Source organism: Pongo abelii, chromosome 12, assembly GCF_028885655.2.
Source record: "Pongo abelii isolate AG06213 chromosome 12, NHGRI_mPonAbe1-v2.0_pri, whole genome shotgun sequence".
Taxonomy (NCBI): Eukaryota; Metazoa; Chordata; class Mammalia; order Primates; family Hominidae; genus Pongo; species Pongo abelii.
In genome coordinates this window covers 100,441,953-100,468,693 of record NC_071997.2, presented here as the reverse complement: position 1 = coordinate 100,468,693, position 26,741 = coordinate 100,441,953, and the positions used below count along the sequence as shown (strand labels likewise).

Genomic DNA, 26,741 nt, shown 5'->3' with positions numbered 1-26,741 from the left:
CAGGGCCTTCCAGTGAAAAGAGCACTTGACTAGAAATTAGGAGATTTAGGTACTGTCCTAAATCTGTTTCTGCCTTACTTTCTCTGGCCTCAGTTTCCTCCCTCATAAAGGAATGTATCTACAACCCTAGTCTCTCTGGGTGGCGATTTACGGCTTCTCTGCCTTTTATTTTCATTCTCCGATCCATCCCTCTTCATCTTACAGGTGAGGAAACTGCCACCCAGACATTATATATAACTTAGTCAAGATCCTACACTATTAATTAACGGCTAATGGCAATGGAATCTTGAGATCCCGTATGGAGACTGACCCATAAAACCTACCTAGTTCTAAAATTCTTTAACCCACCCACTTAACAAAAACGGAGGTAATAGGTAAACAAAACGCCAGGAAAGATGGCACTTAAAGGAATAAAAACACCCAAGGAGGAAAAAGAGGCCCGAGATTTTCACGAATTACAAGTGAACTTCCTTGATTCTGGGTAAACTTCCGGAATCAACAACAGGAAGACCCAATCAGAATCTTCCTCCGGGAGCCAATGGGAGAGCACATTACAAAGAGCCAATCCCAGCGCCGCTGTCACTGTTATGGTCCTGTCAGGGCGCCGGCGTCGTGGTGCTTGGGTGGTCGCCACCAAGAGGACTTTGGTGGGGCAGTCTTGGGGCAGTTCAGCGGCCCGCTGTGCCCGTCTCCGGCCTCGCTCCCAGCCTGCACGTCGAGACTCGTAGACCGCACCGTAGGGCGAGCGTGCGGGTCGGCGCCGCGGTCGCCTCGGGGTCTGGGCCCAGCCGCAGCCTCTTCTACCGCGGCCGGCTGGGAGGCGCCGCGAGATGCAGCCTCCGGGCCCGCCCCCGGCCTATGCCCCCACTAACGGGGACTTCACCTTTGTCTCCTCAGCAGACGCGGAAGGTGAGGCTGAGCCCCTGGAAGGGCTATCACCCGGAGGAAGCCAGGGCCCGACGCCGTAGGGTCTTGCTGGTGCCGAGGTGGTCGTGGCCGGGTGGGGACAGGCAGGAAGCTGACTGGTGACTGCAGCCCACCGCGCCTGCCGGGCCTTCCGAGAGGCCCCGAAGGACGGAGGGAGGGGTGTAGGGAGCTGCTTTTTAAAGCATCAAGTTACTCGGTCAGCCTCTAGCATTCCCCATACCGTCTGGTGGCTGGTTTTTCTGGGTGGCTTATTCTCTTCAAGTGGACCCACGATATCCTAAGGTTTTATTTCTGGAATTACTCGCCGTTACTCAGAAAAAGGACAGATTGGCCAAGGGAGATCTCAAAGAATGAGAAAAAGGAAGGAGGGCTGTTTTCTTCTGTTACGTATCAACAGATAACTTTTTTGGGGGGTCTGGGATCAGATTCGGCACTGCAAATACAAACTAAATGGTTTTTATTGAATTTGATGACTTGCCCGAGTCCCCGTTTTCCTCCCATTTTGTAATGTTTCACCTCAGTATTCAGAGAAATTGACCCAGGTATATTGGAAATTTAGTGTAAACCAACAATGTGTTTCCAGTAGCCTCTACAGATTTCCTTGTACTATTCTGAGGAAGAGATTGTGCTGGAGATACTTTCCCACAGCACAGGAGAATGTTTTCCTCCTTTTCTCAGTTCACTATCCAACTCATAACCTGGATATTATTCTGCTAGTCATTTTCAATTTTTTTTTTTTTTTTCTTGAGACGGAGTCTCGCTCTGTCGCCCAGGCTGGAGTGCAGTGGCACCATCTCGGCTCACTGCGAGCTCTGCCTCCCGGGTTCACGCCATTCTCCAGCCTCAGCCTCCTGTGTAGCTGGGACTACAGGCGGCCGCCACCACGCCCGGCTAATTTTTTTTAATTTATTTTTATTTTTTTAGTAGCGACGGGGTTTCATAGTGTTAGCCAGGGTGGTCTCGATCTCCTGATCTCGTGATCCATCCGCCTCGGCCTCCCAAAGTGCTGGGATTACAGGCGTGAGCTACCGCGCCCGGCCAAAAGAACCTAGATTTTCCTAAGAAATTTTATGGTGTATCAGTATAGCTTGTTTTCCCTTTTGTTTTTCTTGTGCTGTTTGGCATTGTTTTTTAAAAATAGTACTGGTCATAATTTAAAATGTACAATAAAATTTTTGTCTATCAAAGGGAACATAGCTGAGACATTTATTTATTTTTTTCTCTTTTGTTCTTCTTTTTTTTTTTTTTTTTTTTTTTGAGGTGTAGTCTCACTCTGTTGCCAGGCTGGAATGCAGTGGTTTGATCATAGCTTACTATAACCTCAAACTCCTGGGCTCCAGTGATCCTCCCGCTTCAGTCTCCTGAATAGCTGGAGACCGTCTGGTGGCTGGTTTTTCTGGGTGGCTTATTCTCTTCAAGTGGACCTACGAAACCCTAAGGTCTGCACCACCATGCCCACCTAATTTTTTTTTGTTTTTTTTTTTCTGAGGCGGAGTCCCACTCTGTCACCCAGGCTGGAGTGCAGTGGTGCAATCTCCGCTCACTGCAAGCTCCGCTTCCCGGGTTCACGCCATTCTCCTGCCTCAGCCTCCCGAGTAGCTGGAACTGCAGGCGCCCACCACCACGCCCAGCTAATTTTTTTGTATTTTTTTAGTAGAGACAGGGTTTCACTGTGTTAGCCAGGATGGTCTCGATCTCCTGACCTCGTGATCCGCCCAGCCAAATTTTTTTTTTTTTTTTGAGACAGAGGCTCGGTCTGTCACCCGGGCTGGAGTGCGGTGGCGCAATCTCAGCTCACTGCAAGCTCCGCCTCCCGGGTTCACGCCATTCTCCTGCCTCAGCCTCCCGAATAGCTGGGACTACAGGCGCCCGCCACCACGCGCGGCAAATTTTTTTTGTGTTTTTAGTAGAGACGGGGTTTCACTGTGTTAGCCAGGATGGTCTCGATGTCTTGACCTCGTGATCCGCCCGCCTCGGCCTCCCAAAGTGCTGGGATTACAGGCGTGAGTCACCGCGCCCAGCCTAATTTTTAAACTTTTTGTAGATCTCACTAGGTTGCCTAGGCTTGTCTCAGATTCTTGGCCTCCCAAATTGCTGGGATTACAGATGTGAGCTACCAGCCGAGCCGTAAATTTCTTTTAAACTGAGATACAGCATCCCAAAATATTTCAATTTGTTTCATCTACATTTGGTAGCATGGTGCTTAGGGAGGAATATCAACTTTAATTTCCCAGGTTAAAAAAAATTGTTTAAGTATCAGAACATGATGTTTGTTCAAACTCATGTTTCCATGTATTTATTTTTTTCATTCCCCCTTCCCTCAGGAATTACTTTTCTTAAATATGCCTAAGAAATCTGACAGAATAATGTAAGTAGATAACCCATTGATTCCATATAGTAAGAAACCTGAAATAAGTAAAAATCCATGAAGTTTATTCAAACTTCTCCGTATTTCCTCAGGAGACATATAGGTCTGTATATCCAAGGAGCTATATGTATATGCATAATATCCTCACACAACGTTATATTGTATAGTTTAAATTTAGAGTATTGTAAGTATACTACTCATTTGATCTTTTTTTTTTTTTCCTTTTTTGAGACAGAGTTTCACTCCCCTCGCCTAGGGTGGAGTGCAGTGGCTTGATCTCAGCTCACTGCAATCTCCACCTCCTGGAATCAAGTGATTCTCCTGCCTCAGCCTCCTGAGTAGCTGGGATTACAGGTGTATGCCACCATGCCCGGTTAATTTTTGTATTTTTTGTAGAGACAGGGTTTCGCCATGTTTCACAGGCTGGTCTTGAACTCCTGGGCTCAAGTGATCCACCCACCTTGGCCTCCCAAAGTACTGGGATTACAGGCGTGAGCCACCACACCCAGCCTCATTTGTTCTTTATAAGACTCCCAGTGAGCTTTATTATTCCTGTATTCTATAAAGAAACTGAGGTGAGCTGGGTGTGGTGGCTCACACCTGTAATCCCAGCACTTTAGGCTGAGGTGGGCAGATGGCTTAAGTTTGAGAGTTTGATACCAGCCTGGGCAACATGGCAAAACCCCATCTCTACAGAACATACAAAAAATTACCCGGGCGTGGTGGCACGCACCTGCAATCCCAATCCCAGCTACCTAGGAGGCTGAGGCAGGAGAATCACTTGAACCTGGAAGACAGAGGTTGCAGTGAGCCAAGATCGCACCATCGCACTCCAGCCTGGGTGACAGGGCGAGACTCTGTCTCAAAAAAAAAAAAAAAAAAAAAATTAGCCAACCATGGTAGTGCACACCTGTGGTCCCAGCTACCATGGGGTCAGCTACTCTGAGTCGCACTTGAGACCGGGAGGTCTAGGCTGCAGTGAGCTGTGATTGTGCCAGTGGGCTCCAGCCTAGGCAACAAAGCAAGACCCTGACTGAAAAAAAAAAAGAAAAAGAAAAAAAACTGAGGCTTAGAGAGGTTTAGCAACTTCCACATGATAGATCTGGAATTAAGAGCTAGTCTACAGCCAGGTGTGATAGCATGTGCCTGTAATCCCAGCTACTCAGGAGGCTGAAGCAAGGTGATTGCTTGAGCCCAGAAGTTTGAGGCCACCCAGGGGAACATAGTGAGACTCCATCTCAAAAAAACAAAACCAAAGAGCTAGTCTGCTATCTCCTTAAGTTTCTTTCTACTGTCTCTTACATTTTTCTAAATTGTGTATCTGAAGTATGGAAGAGTCCTGGATTTGCATCCTGGCTTTATCTATTACTGTCCATGTGATCTTGGGCAAGCTACGTACCTTTTTTTTTTTTTTTTTTTTTGAGAGGGAGTCTTGCCCTGTCGCTCAGGCTGGAGTGCAATGGTGCGATCTTGGCTCACTGCAACCTCTGCATCCCGGGTTCAAGCGATTCTCCTGCCTCAGCCTCCTAAGTAGCTGGGATTACAGACTCGCGCCACCACACCCAGCTAATGTTTTGTATCGTTAGTAGAGACGGGGTTTCACCACATTGGCCAAGCTGTTCTCGAACTCCTGACCTCATAATCCGCCCACCTCAGCTTCCCAAAGTGCTGGGATTACAGGTGTGAGCCACCGCGCCCAGCCAGTTTACCCTTTCTTAACCTCATTTTCCTAATATACAAATTGGGAATAAGAATACCCAAGTGCAGGCCAGGCGCGGTCGCTCACGCCTGTAATCCCAGAACTTTGGGAGGCCGAGGTGGGCGGATCACGAGGTCAGGAGATGAAGACCATCCTGGCTAACACGGTGAAACCCCATCTCTACTAAAAATACAAAAAAATTAGCCGGGCGTGGTGGCAGGCGCCTGTAGTCCCAACTACTCTGGAGGCTGAGGCAGGAGAATGGTGTGAATCCGGGAGGCGGAGCTTGCAGTGAGCCGAGATCGCGCCACCGCACTCTCGCCTGGGTGACAGAGCGAGACTCCATCTCAAAAAAAAGAATACCCAAGTGCTCAAATATTTTGTAAATGTAAAGCATTTACTACTGTATCTGGCAGAGTTAAGTGTTCAACATGTGAGTAATGATGTTGCTGCTTCGGTTTCAGTGTTAACTGACCCCACACTTTTTTTTTTATTGTTTTCCAATATGAACATTTTACTGTACAACTGCAAGTCTTTTCCCTGGTTTCTACACGTCATATAAATTCTTGCTTCTCCCCTTCTTACACTGTTTTTCTAACCATGAGTATTTTCAACTTATAGATGTTTTCAGTGTATACCCTTCCTTCTAGATTCTGTCCAAATCCCTCATTCTTAATGATATCTATCCTTACTATTTGTCCACACTACCCTTTATTCTGAAATGTGCTTTGGTGTTTTGTCTCCATGTGTATGCAGATTCTGATCTTCATGCTTAGAATGTCTTTCTCCTCCTCGCCTCAAGTTAAAACCTAAGACTGAACTCAAATGCTCTTTCTTTGGTAAAACTTGCTTTAACTGTCCCTCACAAATGGAAACTTTCTAATATTTTCTATACCCCAGTACCTATGATAGAACCCATGGTATAAATATCACAAAAGAAATATTTGTTGAATAAATTATTTTTGCTTTCATTTATCTCATGTCTTTTTTTTTTTTTTTGAGACAAGAGCCTCGCTGTGTTGCCCAGGCTGGAGTGCAATGGCGCAATCTTGGTTCATTGCAACCTCTGCCTCCCAGGTTCAAGCAATTCTCCTGCCGCAGCCTCCCAAGTAGCTGGGATTACAGGTGCCTGCCACCATGCTCGGCTAAATTTTGTATTTTTTTAGTAGAGACGGGGTTTTACCATGTTGGTTAGGCTGGTCTCAGACTCCTGACCTCAAGTGATGTGCCTGCCTCTGCCTTCCAAAGTGCTGGGATTGATTACAGGCGTGAGTCACCATGCCAGGCCTAATTATCACTTCTTAATTTAAGCTTTATTGTATTGTTTGCCCTTCCATCAATTAATTCATTCAATAAGCATGCACATTTGTTGATTGCCTACTATGGATCAGGCACTATTATAAGTACTGGGGATATATGTACCAAGACAAATGCCACCAAAAATCCCAAATAGTCTCTCCTTTCATAGATTTTATAAACATTAATCAAGTAATTACACAAATATATAATTATATATAGTGATAAATATCATGAAGGAAAAGTGGAGGGAACTATGAAAGGAACCTACATAGTCTAGTCTGCAGGATCAAGGAAAATTTGCTTAAGCAAGTGTAATGGTTTGGATTTGTGTCCCTGCCCAAATCTCATGTTGAATTGTAATCTTCAGTGTTGGAGGAGAGGCCTGGTAGGAGGTGCCTGGATCATGGGGGTGGACTTCCCCCTTGCTATTCTTGTCATAGTGAGTTCTCACAAGGTCTGGTTTTTTTAAAACGGTGTAGCACCTCCACTGTCTGTCTCTCCCTCCTCTGGCCGTGTAAAACTGCCTGCTTCCCCTTTGCAATCTGCTGTGATTGTAAGTTTCCTAAGGCATACCCAGCCATGCTTCCTGTAGAGCCTGTGGAACTGTGAGTCAAACCTCTTTTCTTTATAAATTACTCAGTCTCAGGTAGTTCTTTAGAGCAATGCAAGAATGGACTAATACAGCAAGTATATCTGAGAACTGAAGAATGGATGACATTTAATTATCTGAAGTTAGAGGAAACAGCCTGGCACAAGGTCCTTGAGACAAACAGAATCCAGGTTCATTCAAAGAAATGAGAGGCTTAGTGTGGCTAGGGTATAGAGTCCAGATTGGGAGGAGAGCAGGTAAGTGGGCCTGGATAAGAAGATAGGGCATGTAGAGATTATTGGACTTGAGCCAGAAAAGCAAATGGGGGAGGGAGATGAAGGATTCTAAACAGAAGAGTGAAATATTTGCATCTTAGAAAGAGTCTCCTGGGTACAGTGAAGAGTATGGATTGGAAGGAGACAAAAATGACTGAGGGGAGGGCAGTTCGTACACCATTATAATCATGCAGGCAGGAGTTGATGGTTTGCATGAGCTTGCTACTGGTGGTAGAAATGGTAAGTGGACAGATGTGGTTTAAAAATATTTAGAGGTAAAAGTGACAATTTAGTGGTGGTTTGGATGGAGAGGGAGCATGCAAATAAAGCAAACCATCAAGGATAAGCTTCTAGCTTACAATGCTGGATAGATTAGTAGTATCATTTAATGAAAAAAACGGAGGAAGACCTGAGATATCTCAGTTTTGGAATATTGAATTTTAGATGCCTTTGAGATAGATGCAAGGAAATGTTGACAATAGGTTATATAAATCTAGTGAAGAAAACTGGACTCAATATATTGCATTTCAACCTTGGCCTTCTTCAGTCTTTTTATCCCTATATAAAAATGATAATACCTACAGCTCACAATACAGTGATAAGTAAATTGTAGATAATTACTGTCAGTGTTCTTTTGAGTAAGTGATACTTTTCTGTCACTCTGTTATTGTGACCATTTAGCCTATTCTTTGTTTGAAATTCCCCCTTCCCAGAAAGGATGTCACCTCTAATACAAGTTAGTAATGTAGACAGAGGAATCTTTAGTTTTTCCTTTTTTTTTTTTTTGGAGACGGAGTCTTGCTCTGTCACCCAGGCTAGAGTGCAGTGGTGTGATCTCGGCTCATTGCAACCTCCGCCTCCCAGGCTCAAGCAATTCTCCTGCCTCAGCCTCCCGAGTAGCTGGGATTACAGGCGCCCGCCACCGCACCCGGCTAATTTTTGTATTTTTGGTGGAGATGGGGTTTCACCGTCTTGGCCAGGTTGGTCTCGAACTCTATGATTCCTACTTATGAAAAATAATATCCATATAGGTCTAGTCTTATCACAAATATTTTCTATAAAATATGCTGGTGAAGTATGATATATAGTATGTAATGGGTGCAAGAATAACTTTTATTTCCTTTTTGAAAACTGAAAATGACATTTTAGCCAACCTTTCTTAGGGGAGTTAAACAAGGTTTACTTTTCTCATTAATTAATCTACTTACTTTCATGAGTTTTAAAACTCTTCAGGCATTACACAAATCTACAAATGTGATTAAATTGCATAGAACTATAAACACATATACACACACACAAATGAGTACATGTCAAACTGCTGAAATCTGAATAAGGTCTATGGATTGTACCAGTGTCAGTGTCCTGAATTTGATGGTTATGTGAGTTTATACTATTGGGAGAAACTGCGTAAAGGGTACATATGACCTCTCTTTTCTATTTTTGTAACTTTTTATGAATCTATAATTTTTCAAAATAATTTAAAGACATAAGACAAAAGAAATTTCATCTTTTTGTTAATCAGATAAATTACAGAATTTAATTATTTACAATATGAAAATTTACCTATAATATTTGATAGAAAAACTACTAAAACCATAAACCAGAACAACATGATTAAAAATATAACCTAAGACAAAAATTTATACAAGACTTTGAAAAAAACATTTTTTTTTGAGATGGAGTCGTGCTCTGTTGGCAGGCTGGAGTGCAGTGGCGCGATCTCGGCTCAGTGCAACCTCCACCTCCCGGGTTCAAGTGATTCTCCTGTGCCTCAGCCTCCCGAGTAGCTGGGACTACAGGCGCACGCCACCACACCCAGCTAATTTTTGCATTTTTAGTAGAGACAGGGTTTCACCACGTTGGCCAGGATGGTCTTGATCTCTTGACCTCGTGATCCGCCCACCTCGACTGGGATTACAGGCCTGAGCCACGACGCCCTGCCGAAAAAAACATTTTCTTACAGAGTAACGTGATCAAGCTCCAGTATAGGTCTAGCAGTTACAAAATTATGCACATGCATTAGTTTCTTGATTTCTTTCATAGGCCTATGTATACATTAAAATGGTATCCTTAGGCCAGGCACAGTGGCTCGTGTCTTTAATCCCAGCACTTTGGGAGGCCAAGGCAGGTGGATTACATGAGGCCAGGAGTTCAGGACCAGACTGGCCAACATATTGAAACCCCATCTCTACGAAAAATACAAAACTTAGCTGGGCGTGGTGGTGCACGCCTGTAATCCCAGCTACTCGAGAGGCTGAGGTAGTTGAATCGCTTGAACCTGGGAGGTGGAGATTGCAGTGAGTTACGATCATGCCACTGCACTCCAGCCTGGACAAGAGAGAGAGTCCGTCTCTAAAATAAATAAAATGGTATCCTTATAACTCAAATGAAATAATGAAATTTGTTAATATCTTTTAGTGCAAAAACATATGCTTGTTTTTGTTTCTGCTGCACAAATACACAACTCTGGGTCATACTGAAGCACACATAGACTTCATTTTCAAGTCTGAGATGAGATGAAACAAGATGATTTTTGTCCTTGCTCTTGTTGCTTATTAAATAAGGAAAAGCTTCTTTACATGTATAAAAATGTGTCAAGTGCCACAAAATGTTCATTGTTTATTGCAGGATACTCTTCTTTCACAGAAATCGGGAACTTGTCTAGGTGCGGATCAGTAGTAAATTTCATCTTTAGTGTACTATCACACTGCACTGTGAGAATTTTTCAGATTCTCAGGCTGAGCAGAAGATTCAGAGAAAGGATCCCATGCCCAGTCATACATTTGAGTTGAAAGGGAAGAAAAATTCCTGTTAAATTTTGTTGTGTGGGTTTTCCAAAGGTGGCTTTCAATAAGACTTGAAATTTACTGATATTCTTCACTCTGAGCCAAAACAGCTGTAGAAACATTTTTAAAATTTCCTTTTACAATAGATTTTTTAAAAGATTGTTTCCTTTTAAATCCACTTTTATATTTATTATCCTTTACATTGTCTTTACTTAGAAAATGACAAAAATATTTTATATATGGTATAGTAAGGAGGAATTAACCTAAAATTCATGTTTTACTATCTGGACGACTATCCAAGAGCTGACAACCAAGCTAGCTCGTTCTTACTCTGGTTTAAATTAAATCAGCTATGCTCCTGGAGTGATTTTTAATTGTTTTTCTTGCTCTTTGACATCATTCTCCACTTGTTAATTTGATAACATGTTAAACTACTACCAATTTTTTGGACTTTCCTGTTCTTTCTCACTCACAATTATGTCTTGGGGGTCCTAGAGGAGGTGTCAAACTGCTATTGTTGGCATTCCTACATATGTCCTTGATATTTTTTCTACTTTACATGGAACAGAAAAAGTAATACAAAATTTGTAAGCTGAAGATGCCTTTTTGAGGTTCTTGCATCCATGCTATGACAAACTGCTAAACATGTACAGTTCTTGAGCACAACATTCCTTAGCACTATAATTTATATATCCTTTTTTGGTTTAGATTAAGGACTTAAGTGCAGTCCTTTCTAGAAACCAGGAAACAGTTGTTAAGGTCCTTTCCAGCCTTATAATTGCAAAACCTCTAATGTCACTGCTGTACTAATGATTTCTGGATCTAAATCTTCTTGTTAAATCAAGAAAAAACACTCTTGGCCTGGCGCGGTGGCTCACACCTGTATTCCCAGCACTTGGGGAAGGCCAGGGTGGGCGGATTATCTGAGGTCAGGAGTTCAAGACCAGCCTGGCCAACATGGCAAAACCCCATCTCTACTAAAAATACAAAAATTAGCCAGGCATGCTGGCACACGCCAGTAATCTCAGATACTCAGGAGGCCGAGGCAGGAGAATTACTTGAACACAGGAGGTGGAGGTTGCAGTGAGCGATAGCAATAAATAAATAGATAAAAATTAGCTGGGCATGGTGGTGTGCACCTGTAATCCCAACTCAGGAGGCTGGGGCAGGAGAATGGCTTGAACCCAGGAGACGGAGGTTGCAGTGAGCCGAGATGATGCCACTGCACTCCAGCCTGGCAACAGAGTGAGGCTCTGATGCAAAAAAAAAGAAGAAATAACACTCTTTGTATCTATTAGAAATAGACTTTTAAATTCCACCTCTCTCATTTCAACTTAGATAAAGAAGTAGCAAGCACTTATAAGAGAATATTTTCACTATGCAATTATATGATAACATGTACAGGGATTATTTTTAAACTTTAAGTGGTGAATTCAAATCTACTTATATTTTATCTCTGAGTGAGCTCCTTTATAAAAACTTTTTAGAATTATATAATGTTTAACCTGGAAAGAACTTTGAATAGGAAACTAGGGCCCAGAAAACATGAATGATTTGCTGTATTAGTTAGTAGCTAAGCTGGGACTTAGCTTCAGAATGTAAACGTTTGTCAAACTTAATTGCAGGAGTTGTCATAAGCTGACCAGGATGTGACTCATAGAGTATTGTGCAAATTAAGCTCTTTGTACTATATATGAAAAACGGTTTTTTGTTTTTTAAGGAAGCTAACTTTGGTATTGGTTGGACATGATCTCAAGAGAAGTATCTATCTGTGTTAGAGTATTCTGGTTTGCTGTTTCCAAAAGTATTTTTCTGAAATAATGCTATAAACATGTGACTTGCACCGACAGTATTGATGGTTGTTTATTAATGTATATTGTCTGGTCCTACAAATGTGCTTTTTCTTTTTAATCCCTATGTGATCTCAGGCAAATCCTTATCTATTTCCACTTTTTTAACTAGAAAAGATGGCATTAGTACTACCATGATTATCTGTAACCCCTGAGATACTGTGCAGACTCTACATGGAATTTATTTTTTAATGTTGATAACTGAATCTCTTCACCTCTTGTTAGAGCCGACCTAAAAAATAAAAACAAAAAGAAAACATAGCCTTTATTTATTTTTGCCAAAACTAAAGATGAATGATGTAATTATATGAAGGAAAGGGAAATTTTGGCTGAAATAACAGGGGACTCTTACTCATCAGACTTATCAAGAACTAAGCATTAATATATGAAACACTTAGCATAGATATGTTATGATTTAAATGAAAGACTATATGAATAAATAAATACATGAAAAGGTAGAGAAAAATTATCTACAAATTTTCCTTTAGCAAATAAATTGTCTAATAGTTTGTATATATACATATGTAATGCCTCTGAAAAGAATTTATTCAATTACTTTGTTCTGAGGCACATGATATGTGTAAGAATGAAGGAATCCAAAATGATGTCATGTAATATATTTTGCATATATTTTCCATGGAAATTTTAAGGAATTACTGTTGTTAAGTCTAGATTCTGGGACCAGTCTGGCTAATTAGCTGTGAAACCTTTTGTATGTTTTTTCACTTCTTTCATCTTTCATTTTATTCTTATAGAATAAATGATGGTTTTTAGATATCTATCAACTATAAAATTTGAAGATTATATGCAATAGCAGATGTTCTTAGAGATCTTCAAATGATAATTATTTTAGTTGAATATCTGCTCACTTTGGTTAAGATTCACATGTTGTGCCTTAGTTTATATAGTTTTGTCCTCTTTTCTCCTAAGATCTCAGTGGTTCAATAGCATCCCCAGATGTCAAATTAAATCTTGGTGGAGATTTTATCAAAGAATCTACAGCTACTACATTTCTGAGACAAAGAGGGTATGGCTGGCTTCTGGAAGTTGAAGATGATGATCCTGAAGATAACAAGCCACTCTTGTATGTAAAAATAATAATATATATTTTTTGGTTTTTAGAGCTAGTCTGTGGGATGATCATATTCTTTCTTGTTATTTAGAGAGAAAGCGTTAACCTTTTTTGGTCAAAAGCTATAGCGATTGTCAATTTTACTAGTAATTTAAAAAACTGAAATAATAATGAGAGAATATTTTTTAACCAATTAAAAGACAAAAATTAAAAGAATGGTAGTCGTGTATCTCACACACATGTATGTCCACTCCAGCTTACCTGAGTCTGTCAGCTATCTGAAGTAATCATGCAATTTAAAAAAGCAAGGCTCTTAGGTACTTGCTGTTGAAATTAAGGTTCGGACAAATTAAGATTTCCAAAAAGATTACCATTCCAAAATCTCTTCAATATAGAAATTCTAGAGCTGCCACTGGGAGGAGAGCTACATATAAAGAGGCTTTCACTTTCTTTTTTTTTTTTTTTTTTTTTGAGACAGAGTCTCGCTCTGTCGCCCAGGCTGGAGTGCTGTGGCGCGATCTCAGCTCACTGCAAGCTCCGCCTCCCAGGTTCACGCCATTCTCCTGCCTCAGCCTCTGGAGTAGCTGGGACTACAGGAGCCCGCCACCACGCCCGGCTAATTTTTTTGTATTTTTAGCAGAGACGGGGTTTCACCGTGTTAGCAAGGATGGTCTTGATCTCCTGGCCTCGTGATCCGCCCGCCTTGGCCTCCCAAAGTGCTGGGATTACAGGCGTGAGCCACCGCGCCCAGCCCCACTTTCTTTATAGTACCTGAAATTTTGTGGTTATCTGGAGAAAAAAGTAAAGAAATGAATAATTTTGAAAAGAAGAACCTATAGTTTTGTAAAATTGAGGCATTTCCAGATTCTTCTTTGTATTAATTATCAGTAGAGTAAGTACTGAAACATCCTATGTTTCTTAATGTTAATACACCATATATCGATCAGGCATAGTGGCCCACGCCAGTAATCCCAGCACTTTGGGAGGCTGAGGTGGGCGGATCACTTGAGATTAGGAGTTCAAGATGAGCCTGGCCAAAATGGCGAAACCCCATCTCTACTAAAAATACAAAAAAAAAAAAAAAAAATTAGCCGGGCGTGGTGGCACAGGTCTGTAGTCCCAGCTGCTCGGGAGGCTGAGGCATGAGAATCACTTGAACCCAGGAGACGGAGGTTGCAGTGAGCCAAAATTGCGCCACCGCACTCCAGCCTGGGTGAAAAAGCAAGACTTTTGTCTCAAAAACAAACCATATACCATCAAATCTAAGACACTATTGATTATAAGATGAAATTATTTTACATATTAATTAAACAGAAAAGTGCATAAGACAGCATAAAGCTGGGACATCAAAGGGCTATCTCTTTATTAGTGTAAGGAAGAATGAGAAATAACCCACAACACAAAGACAGCAAGGAAGTTTGCTTCAGTTTGGCAATGGATAAGATGTTGAAAGAAAGAATTTCCCCAGAGAATGTAAAACCCACACTGGTTCTCATATGGGTTTGCAATCTGAATTAGGCCCAAAAAGTCGGAAGCAGAAAATTTTACTTAAAGTTTTCTTAAATTGATAGTGCTTCCAGGAGACTGGCAAAAGGAAAGGTAAATATTAGAAACACTTGGCGTCACTCCAGGCTGACGATTCTAAGACACCAGTGATGGAGATATATCCCACATTTAGAGATGTTGGAATGTTAAAAATGTACACCTTGGAATTAGTGAAATGTGGCACTTCAAATGCAAATGTTTTGTTGACCTATGGAGATTATACTGTCTTATTTAAAGTTTTCTTAATTTTTTTTTGCAATTGTTTTAGTATTCAGAAATATGTGCCTTTTGAGAATTTTTATTTTAAAATTATAGGGAAGAATTGGACATCGATCTAAAGGATATTTACTACAAAATCCGATGTGTTTTGATGCCAATGCCATCACTTGGTTTTAACAGACAAGTGGTGAGAGACAATCCTGACTTTTGGGGTCCTCTGGCTGTTGTTCTTTTCTTTTCCATGATATCATTATATGGACAGTTTAGGGTAAGTACATCTTATTTTATACAAATTCTAAATATTTTGAGAGTTTCAAAAATTAAATATAATAAGATATTAACTGTAATATACCATATTATGTGTGAGAAATGCTTTACCCATTATTTCTCATTGGTTCATCCCTAAAACCGTTCCATAATTAAATAAATGACGAGTACCTTAGATTAATGCTTTCAAACTTTTCCACATCATGATTCACATAGAAAGTATTAGTATTTGTGGCCGGGTGTGGTGGCTCATGCCTGTAATCCCAGCACTTTGGGAGGCCGAGTTGGGCGGATCACGAGGTCAGGAGATTGAGACCATCCTGGCCAACATGGTGAAACCCTGTCTCTACTAAAACTACAAAAAAAGTATCTCGGTGTGGTGGTGCATGCCTGTAATCCCAGCTACTCGGGAAGCTGAGGCAGAAGAATCGCTTGAATCCGGGAGGTGGAGGTTGCAGTGAGCCAAGATCGCGCCACTGCACTCCAGGCTGGTGACAGAGTGAGACTCCATCTCAAAAAAAAAAAAAAGAAAAGAAAATATTAGTATTTGTATGGCACACTGGGGTAAATGGATAGAACCACTTCCAGCTGACCAGAAGTCACCAGAAGGGCTGCTCATGCACCTTCTGATTTTCCCAAGAGATGAACAGTTTGAAATGTAATACTCATATTCATATTTACCTTTTATTCACTCATAATTCTGTTCTTAAAATGACCATTACTTTAAATGAATGATGAGAAGGATTCCATCAGTATTTGTTTTTATACTACTACTGGTATTTTAATCCCTTTGTCCTACTTTCAGATACTTTATCACCAAAACACAACATACATACATCACTCTCTCATCCCAAGTTTAAGGCTTTGAGGGGGTAAAAAGTTACTGTCTACCACAGGGATTTGGAAATGAATGAGTTTCTGATGGCTGCTCTAATAAACTGCTACAAGCTTAGTGGTTTTAAATAATACAGATTTATTATTTTACAGTTCTGGATGTTAGAAGTCCAAAATGAGTCTTAAAGGACTAAGATCAAAATGTCTACAGGGCTGGTTCCTGTGGAAGCTCCAGGGCAGAATCTGTTGCTTGTTTCTTTCACTTCCAGAGGCTGCCAGCATTCCTTGGCTTCTGGCTGCATCACTATGATCTCTGTTTCCATGATCACATTACCTTCCCCCTTCCCCTCTATTGTACTTAAGTCTCCCTCAGTTTCCATCTTTTTTTTTTTTTTTTTTTTTTTAAGACAGAGTTTCACTCTTGTTGCCCAGGCTGGAGTGCAATGGCACAGTCTCAGCTCACTGCACTCTCCGCCTCCCGGGTTCAAGTGATTCTTCTGCCTCAGCCTCCCAAATAGCTGGGATTACAGACATGTACCACCACCCCCAGCTAATTTTGTATTTTTAGTAGAGGGGGGGGTTTCACCATGTTGGTCAGGCTGGTCTCAAACTCCTGACCTCAGGTGATCCACCTTCCTTGGCCCCCCAAAATGCTGGGATTACAGGTGTGAACCACTGTGCCCAGCCTCAGTTTTCATCTTTTAAGGACAATTATTACTACATTTAGGGCCCATTAAGGTAATCCAGAATAATCTCTCCATCACAAGATACTTGATGCATTACTATACTAGTCCTATTAATATTTACACTAGATTAGTAGTTTATATCAGATATTATGTTAAAGTGTTGCAAAGACCATTGAAGAAGGTGAATGGGGACTCTTGTCTCCTACCTACCACTGGTTCTTCATCTAGAACATCTCTAATTGTATCTGTTTTGTATAATCTTTCATTTGAACAAAGGGTTCTAAGGTTAAAAACAGAAGATTACGGCTGGGTGTGGTGGCTCATGCCTACAGACCGAGGCGGATGGATCACGAGGTCAGGAGTTCAAGACCAGCCTGGCCAACATGGTGAAACCCCATCTCTCCTAAAAATACAAAAATTAGCTGGGCGTGGTGGTGGGCGCCTGTAATCCCAGCTACTCGGGAGGCTGAGGCAGAGAATTGCTTGAACCCAGGAGGTGGAGGTTGCATTGAGCCGAGATCACGCCACTGCACTCCAGCCTGGGCGACAGAGCGAGACTCAGTCTCAAAAAAAAAAAAGGAAAAAAAAAAAACAGAAGATTACTATACCATCATAGAATGTCACTCATTTTGGATTTGCTTGATGTTTTCTCATGATTTGATTTGGATTATGCATTTTTGGCAAGAATATCACAGAAGTGACATTGTCCCGCTCTCTGTATACTAACAGGGAGTATCTGATACTGATATGTCTTACAACTGGTGATGTTAACCTTGATCACTTGGTTAGGTGATAGGGTAGTATCTGTTCAATTTCTCCAGTATAAAGTTACTATTTTTCTCTTTGTAATTAATAAATAGCTTATGGAGGTACTTTACAACTATGCAAATATCCTGTTTCTCATCTAACTGTAGCCTACTAATTTTAGCATCCATTGGTGGATCTTGCATGCAGTAATTATTACTATAATGTTTACAGAATGATGATTTTTCTGTTTCCCTCATTCATTTTATTTGAGTCATAATCCAGTACTGTCATAATTTATTTTATCGCTCAGATTTTTCAAGCTTTAACCATTGGGAGCTCCTTCAGCTTGCATTCTGTCTCGTTTCAACATATCCCATTCTTTTTTTGAGTACTTCCTTTCCTTCTTACTTCACACAGTGTTCTGGGCTAATCTTGTATTTTGCCTGCCCCAGCCTTGGAATCAACCATTCTTTTTTTTTTCCTTGAGATGGAGTTTCACTCTTGTCACTCAGGCTGGAGTGCAATGGCGCAATCTTGGCTCACCGCAACCTCTGCCTCCCAGGTTCAAGCAATTATCCAGCCTCAGCCTCCTGAATAACTGGGATTACAGGCATGCGCCACCATGCCTGGCTAATTTTGTATTTTTTTTTTAGTAGAGGCAGGGTTTCTCCATGTTGGTCAGGCTAGTCTTGAACTCCCAACCTCAGGTTATCTGCCTGCCTCAGCCTCCCAAAGTGCTGGAATGACAGGCGTGAGCCACTGTACCTGGCCAACCATTTCTTTAAGAAGTCCTACTTCCTTTAATTAGGAAATGATACTTAGAAACCAGTTTCTGGGGATGGTCATGGTTGCTCACTCCTGTAATCCCAGCACTTTGGGAGGCTGAAGTAGGAGGATCACTTGAGCTCAGGAGTTCGAGACCAGCCTGGGCAACATAGTGAGACCTGGTCTCTATTAAATAAATATGTCAATGAACAAATAACATAGCAAGACCTCGTCTCTATTAAATAAATACATAAATAATAAATAATAAAAGAAACCAGTATCTGGGCAATAAATGTGCTTATGTTGCTACTGGGGTATTATTTCTAGACCATTCCAGCAGACAGTTTCAAAATATAAATATATGTATGTATCATTACGCTAAGTTTGAGGAGTTAAAATTGTCTGAAATGGCTTCCATATTCCATTACTTGAATAAATATGTAATATAAATTTTAAAGACTTCCAGAGAAGATTGGTAACTTGCTTCAGAAATAAATTTTTCTTGTGGGATGCTGTAAGACAGGGGGTTGATAGTAAACACTTTTTTTTTTACGATAATCTTTTATCATAGATTTGGAAATACTGAGATTTCTTTAGGCAATTGATAATTGCTAAGATTTTAATTTGGATGTAAAATTGTATTACACATTGTATTCTTATTAAGTTTTGGAATAATACCTGAGAGCCCACATAACCTCTCTATGACCTGAAATTGGGCATGCTAAACTGTCATTTATGGCAGAGAATTGAGTTCCTGGAAAATTATCAGCTTATTTGGTATAAAAATATTAATTGCATGATTTTTCCCCCTAAGGTGGTCTCATGGATTATAACCATTTGGATATTTGGTTCACTAACAATTTTCTTACTGGCCAGAGTTCTTGGTGGAGAAGTAAGTAGTTTATTTTGAAAATAACCTTTCTTATTTATGGTGAGCTTAGTTTTTGATACTGCAGATATCATCATTAGCTATACAAGAAACTGTTTCTTGTCCCAGAATTGCTTTATGCTAGTTCCTTTAAGATGATCAGCATATTAGTATTGTGCTTACTCAATAAATGGTACAAGAAATAAGGAAAAAGAAAATATCCCATCCCATTTATGAAGTAATTGCAGCCTTTTAGGGAAGCATATAATTTATTTATTTTTTATTTATTTATTTGAAATGGAATCTTGCTTTGTCATCCTGCTGCAGTGCAGTGGGGCAATCTCGGCTTATTGCAACCTCTGCCTCCCGGGTTCAAGTGATTCTCCTGCCTTAGCCTCCCGAGTAGCTGGGATTACAAGCACCTGCCACCCTGCCCAACTAATTTTTGTATTTTTAGTAGAGATGGGGTTTCACCATGTTAGTCAAGGTGGTCTCGAACTCCCGATCTCAAGTGATCTGCCTCAGCCTCGCAAAGTGCTAGGATTACAGGTGTGAACCATTGTGTCCAGCCAGAATTTATTCTTACAGAGATTCTCAAACTTTTTGATCTTAGGTTGCCAAAGAGATTTGTAACAATAAACCAACTACATTTTAACATAAACAATACATTTAAAGAAAAATAACCATATTTTCCAAAACAAAAGAGTTAGAACAGTAGCATTATTTTACATTTTTGTAAGTAGCTTTAATGTCTGGCTGAATGGAAATTGGATTCTAATATATGCTTTTTCCATTCAATCTGTTAAGATATATTGTTTTGGCTAAAGTATCTGAAGAAAATAAGGCTTTATACAGGTATATAATTGAAAAGGGAGAGTATTTTAATAACCTTTTCAGATGATGGTGAATATTCTCTGATATCACACCAGAACTCAAGGGGGCTGGGCGCCGTGGCTCATACCTGAAGTCCCAGCACTTTGGGAGGCTGACGCAGGAGGATCACTTGTGCCCAGGAGTTCCAAGACCAGCCTGGGCAACATAGGGAGATCCTATCTCTTTAAAAATTATCCAGGCATAGTGGTGTGTGCCTGTGGTCCCAGCTACTAGGCACGGAGGCAGGAGACTTGCCTGAGGCTGAGGGGTTATGGCTGTGGTGAGCTGTGTTAGTGCCACTACACTCTAGCCTGGCTGACAGTGAAATCTTGTCTTAAAAATAAATAAATTAAATAAATAAGGAGTTTTGATCTGGGTGTGCTGGCGCATGCCTGTAGTCCCAGCTACTTGGGAGGCTGAGGCAGGAGGATCACTTGAGCCCAGGAGTAGTTTTTTTGTTTTTTGTTTTAGCCTGGCCAGTGTGGTGAAACCCCGTCTCTACTAAAAATACAAAAATTGCTGGGCACGGTAGCTCACGCCTGTCATTCCCAGCACTTTGGGAGGCCGAGGTGGGTGGATCACCTGAGGTTGGGAGTTTGAGACCAGCCTGTCCAACATGGAGAAACCCCATCTCTACTAAAAATACAAAATTAGCCGGATGTGGTGGTACATGCCTGCAATCCCAGCTACTCAGGAGGCTGAGGCAGGAGAATCGCTTGAACCCGGGAGGCGGAGGTTGCGGTGAGCCATGATCGCAACATTGCACTTTAGCCTGGGCAACAAGAGCGAAACTCCGTCTCAAAAAAAAAAAAAAAAAAAATTAGCTGGGTGTGGTGGCACGCACCTGTAGTCCCAGCTACTCAGGAGGCCGAAGCAGAAGAATCTTTTGAACCTGGGAGGCAGAGGTTGCGGTGAGCCGAGATCGCACCACTGCACTCCAGTCTGGGCGACAGAGGGAGACTCCATCTTAAAAAAAAAAAGTTTCTTTTTTCCCTTCTATTTTCAGTTTCAGAAGTGAATGATATTAGAATATATATTCAATCGAGCATCTTAATAAAACTCTTGAATAAATTTAGAGTAACATCTGTGAAACCTTTTTACTCTGCATATGGAAATTTAAAATAATTCTAATAGACACTTAAAGTATATTTGTTTATATATTATTTCTTGTGTCCTAGACAAAACCTAGTATAATATTTATATGAAAATATATATCATTACTTTTTTTGGTAATTCAAGAATGTTGATGTAGGAGTTTAGGGGCCTAGATTTTAATTTGAACACTGACACCTTACTAGCTTTGCTTTCCTGAGCAAAGCACTGTTTCTAAGAATCAATTTCTTCACAATAGGGACAATAATGCCTATGTTTCATAGGGTTGTTATTTCACTTGCTCTCCACAGCATGTGAAGCCCTATCACAGAACTTGGCATAAAGTAGTCACTAAAAAATATTTTTCTCTTCAGTCTCTCCTGGCTACCTTCCCTTTCCTTCTGGTCTGCATTGGTAACATCTAGGTTCTCTAGACCTTGGATTTTTCATCTGAATGGGATGGTTGTAGTCCCTATAAATAATTCTACAATTTAAGGGAAGTAGTGACAAAACATAATGTAGAGATATACTGAAGATAGTATGAAACTCAAGAAAGAGGTAAATGCTGGAAATGTAGATTTGGATATTATCAGCAAATTTATTTTACTTGAAACCATGTTGGTTGGTGAGACTGCCCAGGAACATGGGAGACTATATGATATTTTGAAATAATGAGTATAATAGTTTATGATTTCTTCTTAATGCTCACATTTATTTGAATACAGCAAGGAATATATGGTGTTCAATTTTGATTAAAATGAGTGTCTTGATTTCAATGATATTTATTTGAAATTTTTAAAATTCACAGGTTGCATATGGCCAAGTCCTTGGAGTTATAGGATATTCATTACTTCCTCTCATTGTAATAGCCCCTATACTTTTGGTGGTTGGATCGTTTGAAGTGGTGTCTACACTTATAAAAGTAAGTTAAGGATTATGTATTACATAGTTTACTGTTTTCCAATGTCAAAAGTATACTAGGCCTCTAGCTAGGAATATTGTGATATAAAAGTCTTTATCAAACAGTTGGTAGTATTTTGGAAGTGACCTTCGTTACTGATTTTACCAGTTATATTTCTTTTATTTTTTTCCTTTTTAATCACCAGATATTACTGTTTGTCTGGGGGAAAAAACAAAGAGCAAATCAGGTTTCAGGATTTTATAGTCAGATTTTTTTTTCTTTTTTGGAGTCTCGCTCTGTCACCAAGGCTGGAGTGCCTCCCAGGTTCATGTGATTCTCCTGCCTCAGCCTCCCTAGTAGCTGGGACTACATGTGTGTGCCACCATGCCTGGCTAATTTTTTGTTTTTAGTAGAGATGGGGTTTCACCATGTTGGCCAGACTGGTCTTGAACTCCTGACCTCAGGTGATCTGCCTGCCTCGGCCTCCCAAAGTGCTGGGATTACAGGCATGAGCCACCACACCTGGCCTGGTCAGCATTTTTTTTTTTTTTTTGGAGACAGAGTCTTGCTCTGTCGCCCAGGCTGGAGTGCAGTGGCGTGATCTCAGCTCACTGTAACCTCCGCCTCCTGGGTTCAAGCCATTCTTCTGCCTCAGCCTGTCGTGTAGCTGGGACTACAGGTGCGCACCACCACACCTAGCTAATTTTTGTGTTTTTAGTAGAGATAGGGTTTCACCATATTGGCCAGGCTGGTCTCGAACTCCTGACCTTGTGATCCACCCGCCTCAGCCTCCCAAAGTGCTGGGATTACAAGCGTGAGCCACTGCTCCTGGCTGGTCAGCATTTTTTAAATGTTGGATTTAAAATTTATTTTCTATATTTATAATGTGAGTTCATCTGACGGATTTTGAGGGGGATATTTATTTAAAATGCCACTGGACATTTATTTAGTAACTGCTACTCCTGTTTGAATAGTAACTTTCCTGTCAAATATGATAGATGTGGTTCTACTAAATTGGATTTTCCGTAATGCAGAGATCTGGACTTCTTTGTGTTATTTATGTTAAATCAACATATGTACATACATTTAAAATATTTACTGATAAAAGTATTAATAGTAATGTAACTTAAACATTGGAATTTATTAATGTTGAACAACTTTGGGAAATAAATGACTGCTTTGACACATATATGTATATTACACAGTGAATATAATTTTGTTCTTTATGGAGAACAGAACTTCTAAAGACTGTGACTTTCAGAACTGCTGTTATGTAGCTTCCACATGAAAGTATTTGTTTTTAAGTAGCTGAGCCACTTGAAATTATTACTAATTTCAATATAAAAGAAATAATGATTCCTTTTAGAATTTGGAAACTATAAGCTGATACTAAGCATTGGGTATCAAAAGTGTGTGGTTTTTGGAACTAATCAGTTCTAAATTCAAACCCTGGTTCTGCCACTTACTTGCTGTCTGGTCTTCCAAGGTATCAACTTTTCTTACCCTCAATTTGTTCTTAACAATGGTAAACTTAACTATATTTTAGGGTTCATTACAAAGAGTTTATATATAATGCTGATCAGGCATGGTGTGTACTGCCTATAATCTCAGCACTTTGGGAGGCTGAGGCGGGTGGATTACTTGAGCTCAGGAGTTTGAGATCAAGCAGCCTGGGCAACGTGGCGAAACTCCATCTCTACAAAATTTAGCCAGGTGTGGTGGCGGGTACCTGTGGTCCCAGTTCCTTAGGAGGCTGACGTGGGAGGATTGCTTGGGCCCTTGAGGTCGTGGCTGTGGTGAGCCATGATTGCACCACTGCACTCCAGCCTGATGACAAAGTGAGACCCTGTCTCTGCCTAGTACAGTGCTTGGCACAGAGTAGGCACTCAAGCTGTTGTTATTACAAATATTATAAAATAGGCCAGGTATGGTGGCTTACTGTTGTAAATTCCAGCAGTTTGGCAGGCCGAGGCAGGTGGATCAGTTGAGCCCAGTTCGAGACTCAACCATTTCTCCAAAAATACAAAAATTAGCTGGGCATGGTGGCATGCACCTGTTAGTCCTAGCTATTCAGGAGGCTGAGATGGGAGGATTGCCTGAGCCCAAGAGGTCGAGGCTGCAGTGAGCGGTGATCGTACCATTGTACTCCAGTGTAGGCGACAGTGAGACCTTGTCTCAATAAAAACCCAAATTATAATATTTTGAGATCATCTTTGTGTTTAAATACTTTAGAGACCAAAGATACCTTGTTTTCCTCTTCAGTATAACCCTAAAATCTTTTTTTGTAATTGGCATTATTAGAACTTAGTTTAAAGTCTTAACGTTGCAGCAGACATTTAATTATTCCTATTCCAGCCTTAGTAAACATACCACTCATTTACGATCATTTCCTGGTGTGTGTTTTTTCACTTGGGTTAAGCTTGTTTCTGAGACTACTCCCAAAATGGTTAAAACTATTGTTCTGTGGTCATTTTTAATCATATAGTTATCTTAAAGTTGGACCTTAATATTCTTTATACAACATATAAATGTATTATAAAATGGAAAACTCTTTTTTATATCATTAAAAATTTAGAGTAAAATTGTTTTTAAACTTCAGATTATTCTTTGCCAAAATTTTTTTCCTGATCACTTAATCTTCTGTGAGTAGTGAGCTATTTCACATTTCTTATTTCAGTCTGAGGTTTGTTGAGAAATATGATGCGAAACTAATCAGTAAACTCTAGCATTAGAGTATATAGTTTAAGTGCACTGATTTTATTTAACATTAAATCTCTGTAATACTTATCACTCTTTAACCATTTATAATGAAAAAAATCTAACCATGAAATACAAATGCAATTTGATCAAATTTTATTTTATATATTTCCCTGTACTTTTGTGTATGTTTGAATTATTTCGTAGGGTTACTTTTTTTTTTAAGTTCAACAAACCCAATGGAAAGCTGGACCAGACCAAATACATTTTTAATAAGTTTGCCAATATTTATTTTTTACCTGTATACCAGTGATTCTCAACTGAGGTTGATTTTGTCCCCCAGGGGACATTTGTCAACATCTGGAGGCATTTTTGAGGAGTGTTACTAGTATATAGTGCGTAGAGGGCAGGGATGCTGCTAACCATCCTACAATGCACAGGATAGCACCCCACAGCCAAGAAGTATGCAGCCTAAAATGTCAATATTGCAAGATTTAGAAACTCTGCCTTGTGCCAGGTCTGTTCCTATTAGAGTTTCCCTGATTTCCCTTGAAGTTTTTCCTTAATTTTATGCTATAAAATGTGTTAGGTGACTACATCAATAAGTATTGCATAAGTTTCCAGTAGAAATAATTTAAAAGTATGTATGTGTGTGATCCAAAAACTATAGTATACTTTATTTAAACTCCTGACAAAATGTGATCTTTTTATCTCCTTTTTATTCAACCCTGTATTTCCACCTATTCCTGGGAAAAAACTTAATAAATATTAAGACTTAATAAATATTGTATAAAACTTTTGCTTAATCGATTTTCTTATTTAGAAGGAAAAAAAGGAAAATTTCCTACTTTGCAGGAATTAGTTTTCTCACAGTAATTAGGTATAATAATAGTTTTTTCAAAAGTTGCCTAATCATAATCACCAGGGAACTTATTTAAAATACTGATAACTAGATCCTTCCCTTAGAAATTATAACTCAAAGAAAAAGAAATAAATAATAAGTTATAATTCAACAGAACTAGAGAGTCCCCCAAGTCTCTTTTTAATAGGCACCCCAAGTGATTCTTATGATTAGACAGGTTTGATAAGACCACATTTACGGAAGTCAAGGAGTAGAGCAAAGATGGACATTCTTAATAAGTTTTTAACATTTGTAACAAGTTTTACTATTTACCAAAATTGTTTGTTGATTTTTTAAAAATATTGTAAACACCATTTTTACTCTATGATATCCAAAAAGTTAATTGACTTGCTAATATGCTGCCTTTTGTCTTTTTTCCTTTTTTTAAAGCTGTTTGGTGTGTTTTGGGCTGCCTACAGTGCTGCTTCATTGTTAGTGGGTGAAGAATTCAAGACCAAAAAGCCTCTTCTGATTTATCCAATCTTTTTATTATACATTTATTTTTTGTCGTTATATACTGGTGTGTGATCCAAGTTGTACATGAATAGAAAAAGATTTGTGTGTAGGCTGGGAATTCTTGCTGAAGGAATTGGAGAAAACCTGTTGCTGGCAAAATTTTACATGTTCCAGATGGAAAGGGAAGTTTAAGTGCTTTTTAAAACAATTTTTTTTTTGTATTTAATTAAGCAATTGCAGTTATCTGGGATTTTTGGGTCAGAATTTTAAATTGTTTGATTCTCCATATTCCAGTGAATAAAATACAAAAGCATTGTGTTTTTAAGATTGTGTCGATATTCACCTAAAAACTTGTGCCAAAAGCACCTGGATTGGTAATTATATTTCACTTGAAGGGTAAATTTGACAATATCCTGATAATCAAAAGTGCAATTTTTTTCTTCAAAATGTTTTCTCCAGCATCACAGATCCTGCAGATATATATTTATATTTATACATATATATTTATGAAATAATTCTTACTCACAAAATATATTTCTGATAAACATTAAGATATTAAATCTGATGCACAAACTTTTTTTAATTTGGCCATTAATCTTTTTTATTTAAAAATTTAAATTTGTTGTTAAAATTGTATATAATTTTTAAAATCTCACACATGCTTCAATACTTCCTTGTTAAGAATTCTTAATAACTACTAAAACTGATTTTTAATAGTTGCTGATATATATTTGGTTTGTTTGGGTATACTTTTCAAAACCATTTTTGAATGTCCAAACATCTGATTTAAAGTTTCTGTTTATCTTTCTGACCAAAGGAGCAAGAGGTATAATGGATATGGCATTCATTAAAATCATTACTATGTACAAAAACAGTAATATTTACAGCATCAGTAAATATTTTTAAGTGGTACTTCTAAATCATAAAAGTTGCGGAAAGAGACCTTTAAAATCTTGTGGTCTTGAACAATGTTATATGAAGTAGAAAAAAATAAAATACTTCCCAGTTGTGTGTTTTGTTTTATA

The 26,741-nt window shown here is 39.6% G+C and overlaps 1 protein-coding gene across 2 annotated transcripts; it reads left to right on the top strand.

Moving 5' to 3' along the window:
• Positions 1-537: 537 nt before the first annotated feature.
• Positions 538-26,741, top strand: YIPF4 (Yip1 domain family member 4). Of its 2 annotated transcripts, XM_009237407.4 has the most exons (6): positions 538-909; positions 12,724-12,877; positions 14,726-14,897; positions 18,743-18,820; positions 21,570-21,683; positions 25,651-26,741. In XM_009237407.4, exons 1-6 carry the CDS (start codon positions 831-833, stop codon positions 25,786-25,788), a joined length of 735 nt encoding a protein of 244 aa, XP_009235682.1. In that variant the 5' UTR covers positions 538-830; the 3' UTR covers positions 25,789-26,741. The 2 variants fall into 2 exon arrangements, with proteins under 2 accessions (XP_009235682.1, XP_024098448.1); XM_024242680.3 differs by lacking the exon at positions 18,743-18,820 and having other exon boundaries at positions 569-909.

Bases quoted from the DNA above. Each gene is read 5' to 3' on its own strand.
- YIPF4 (XM_009237407.4), top strand. From the start codon at position 831: ATGCAGCCTCCGGGCCCGCCCCCGGCCTATGCCCCCACTAACGGGGAC. The intron at 14,898-18,742 runs GTAAGTACATCT...TTTCCCCCTAAG, and splicing joins CATTATATGGACAGTTTAGG to GTGGTCTCATGGATTATAAC. The intron at 18,821-21,569 runs GTAAGTAGTTTA...TAAAATTCACAG, and splicing joins CCAGAGTTCTTGGTGGAGAA to GTTGCATATGGCCAAGTCCT.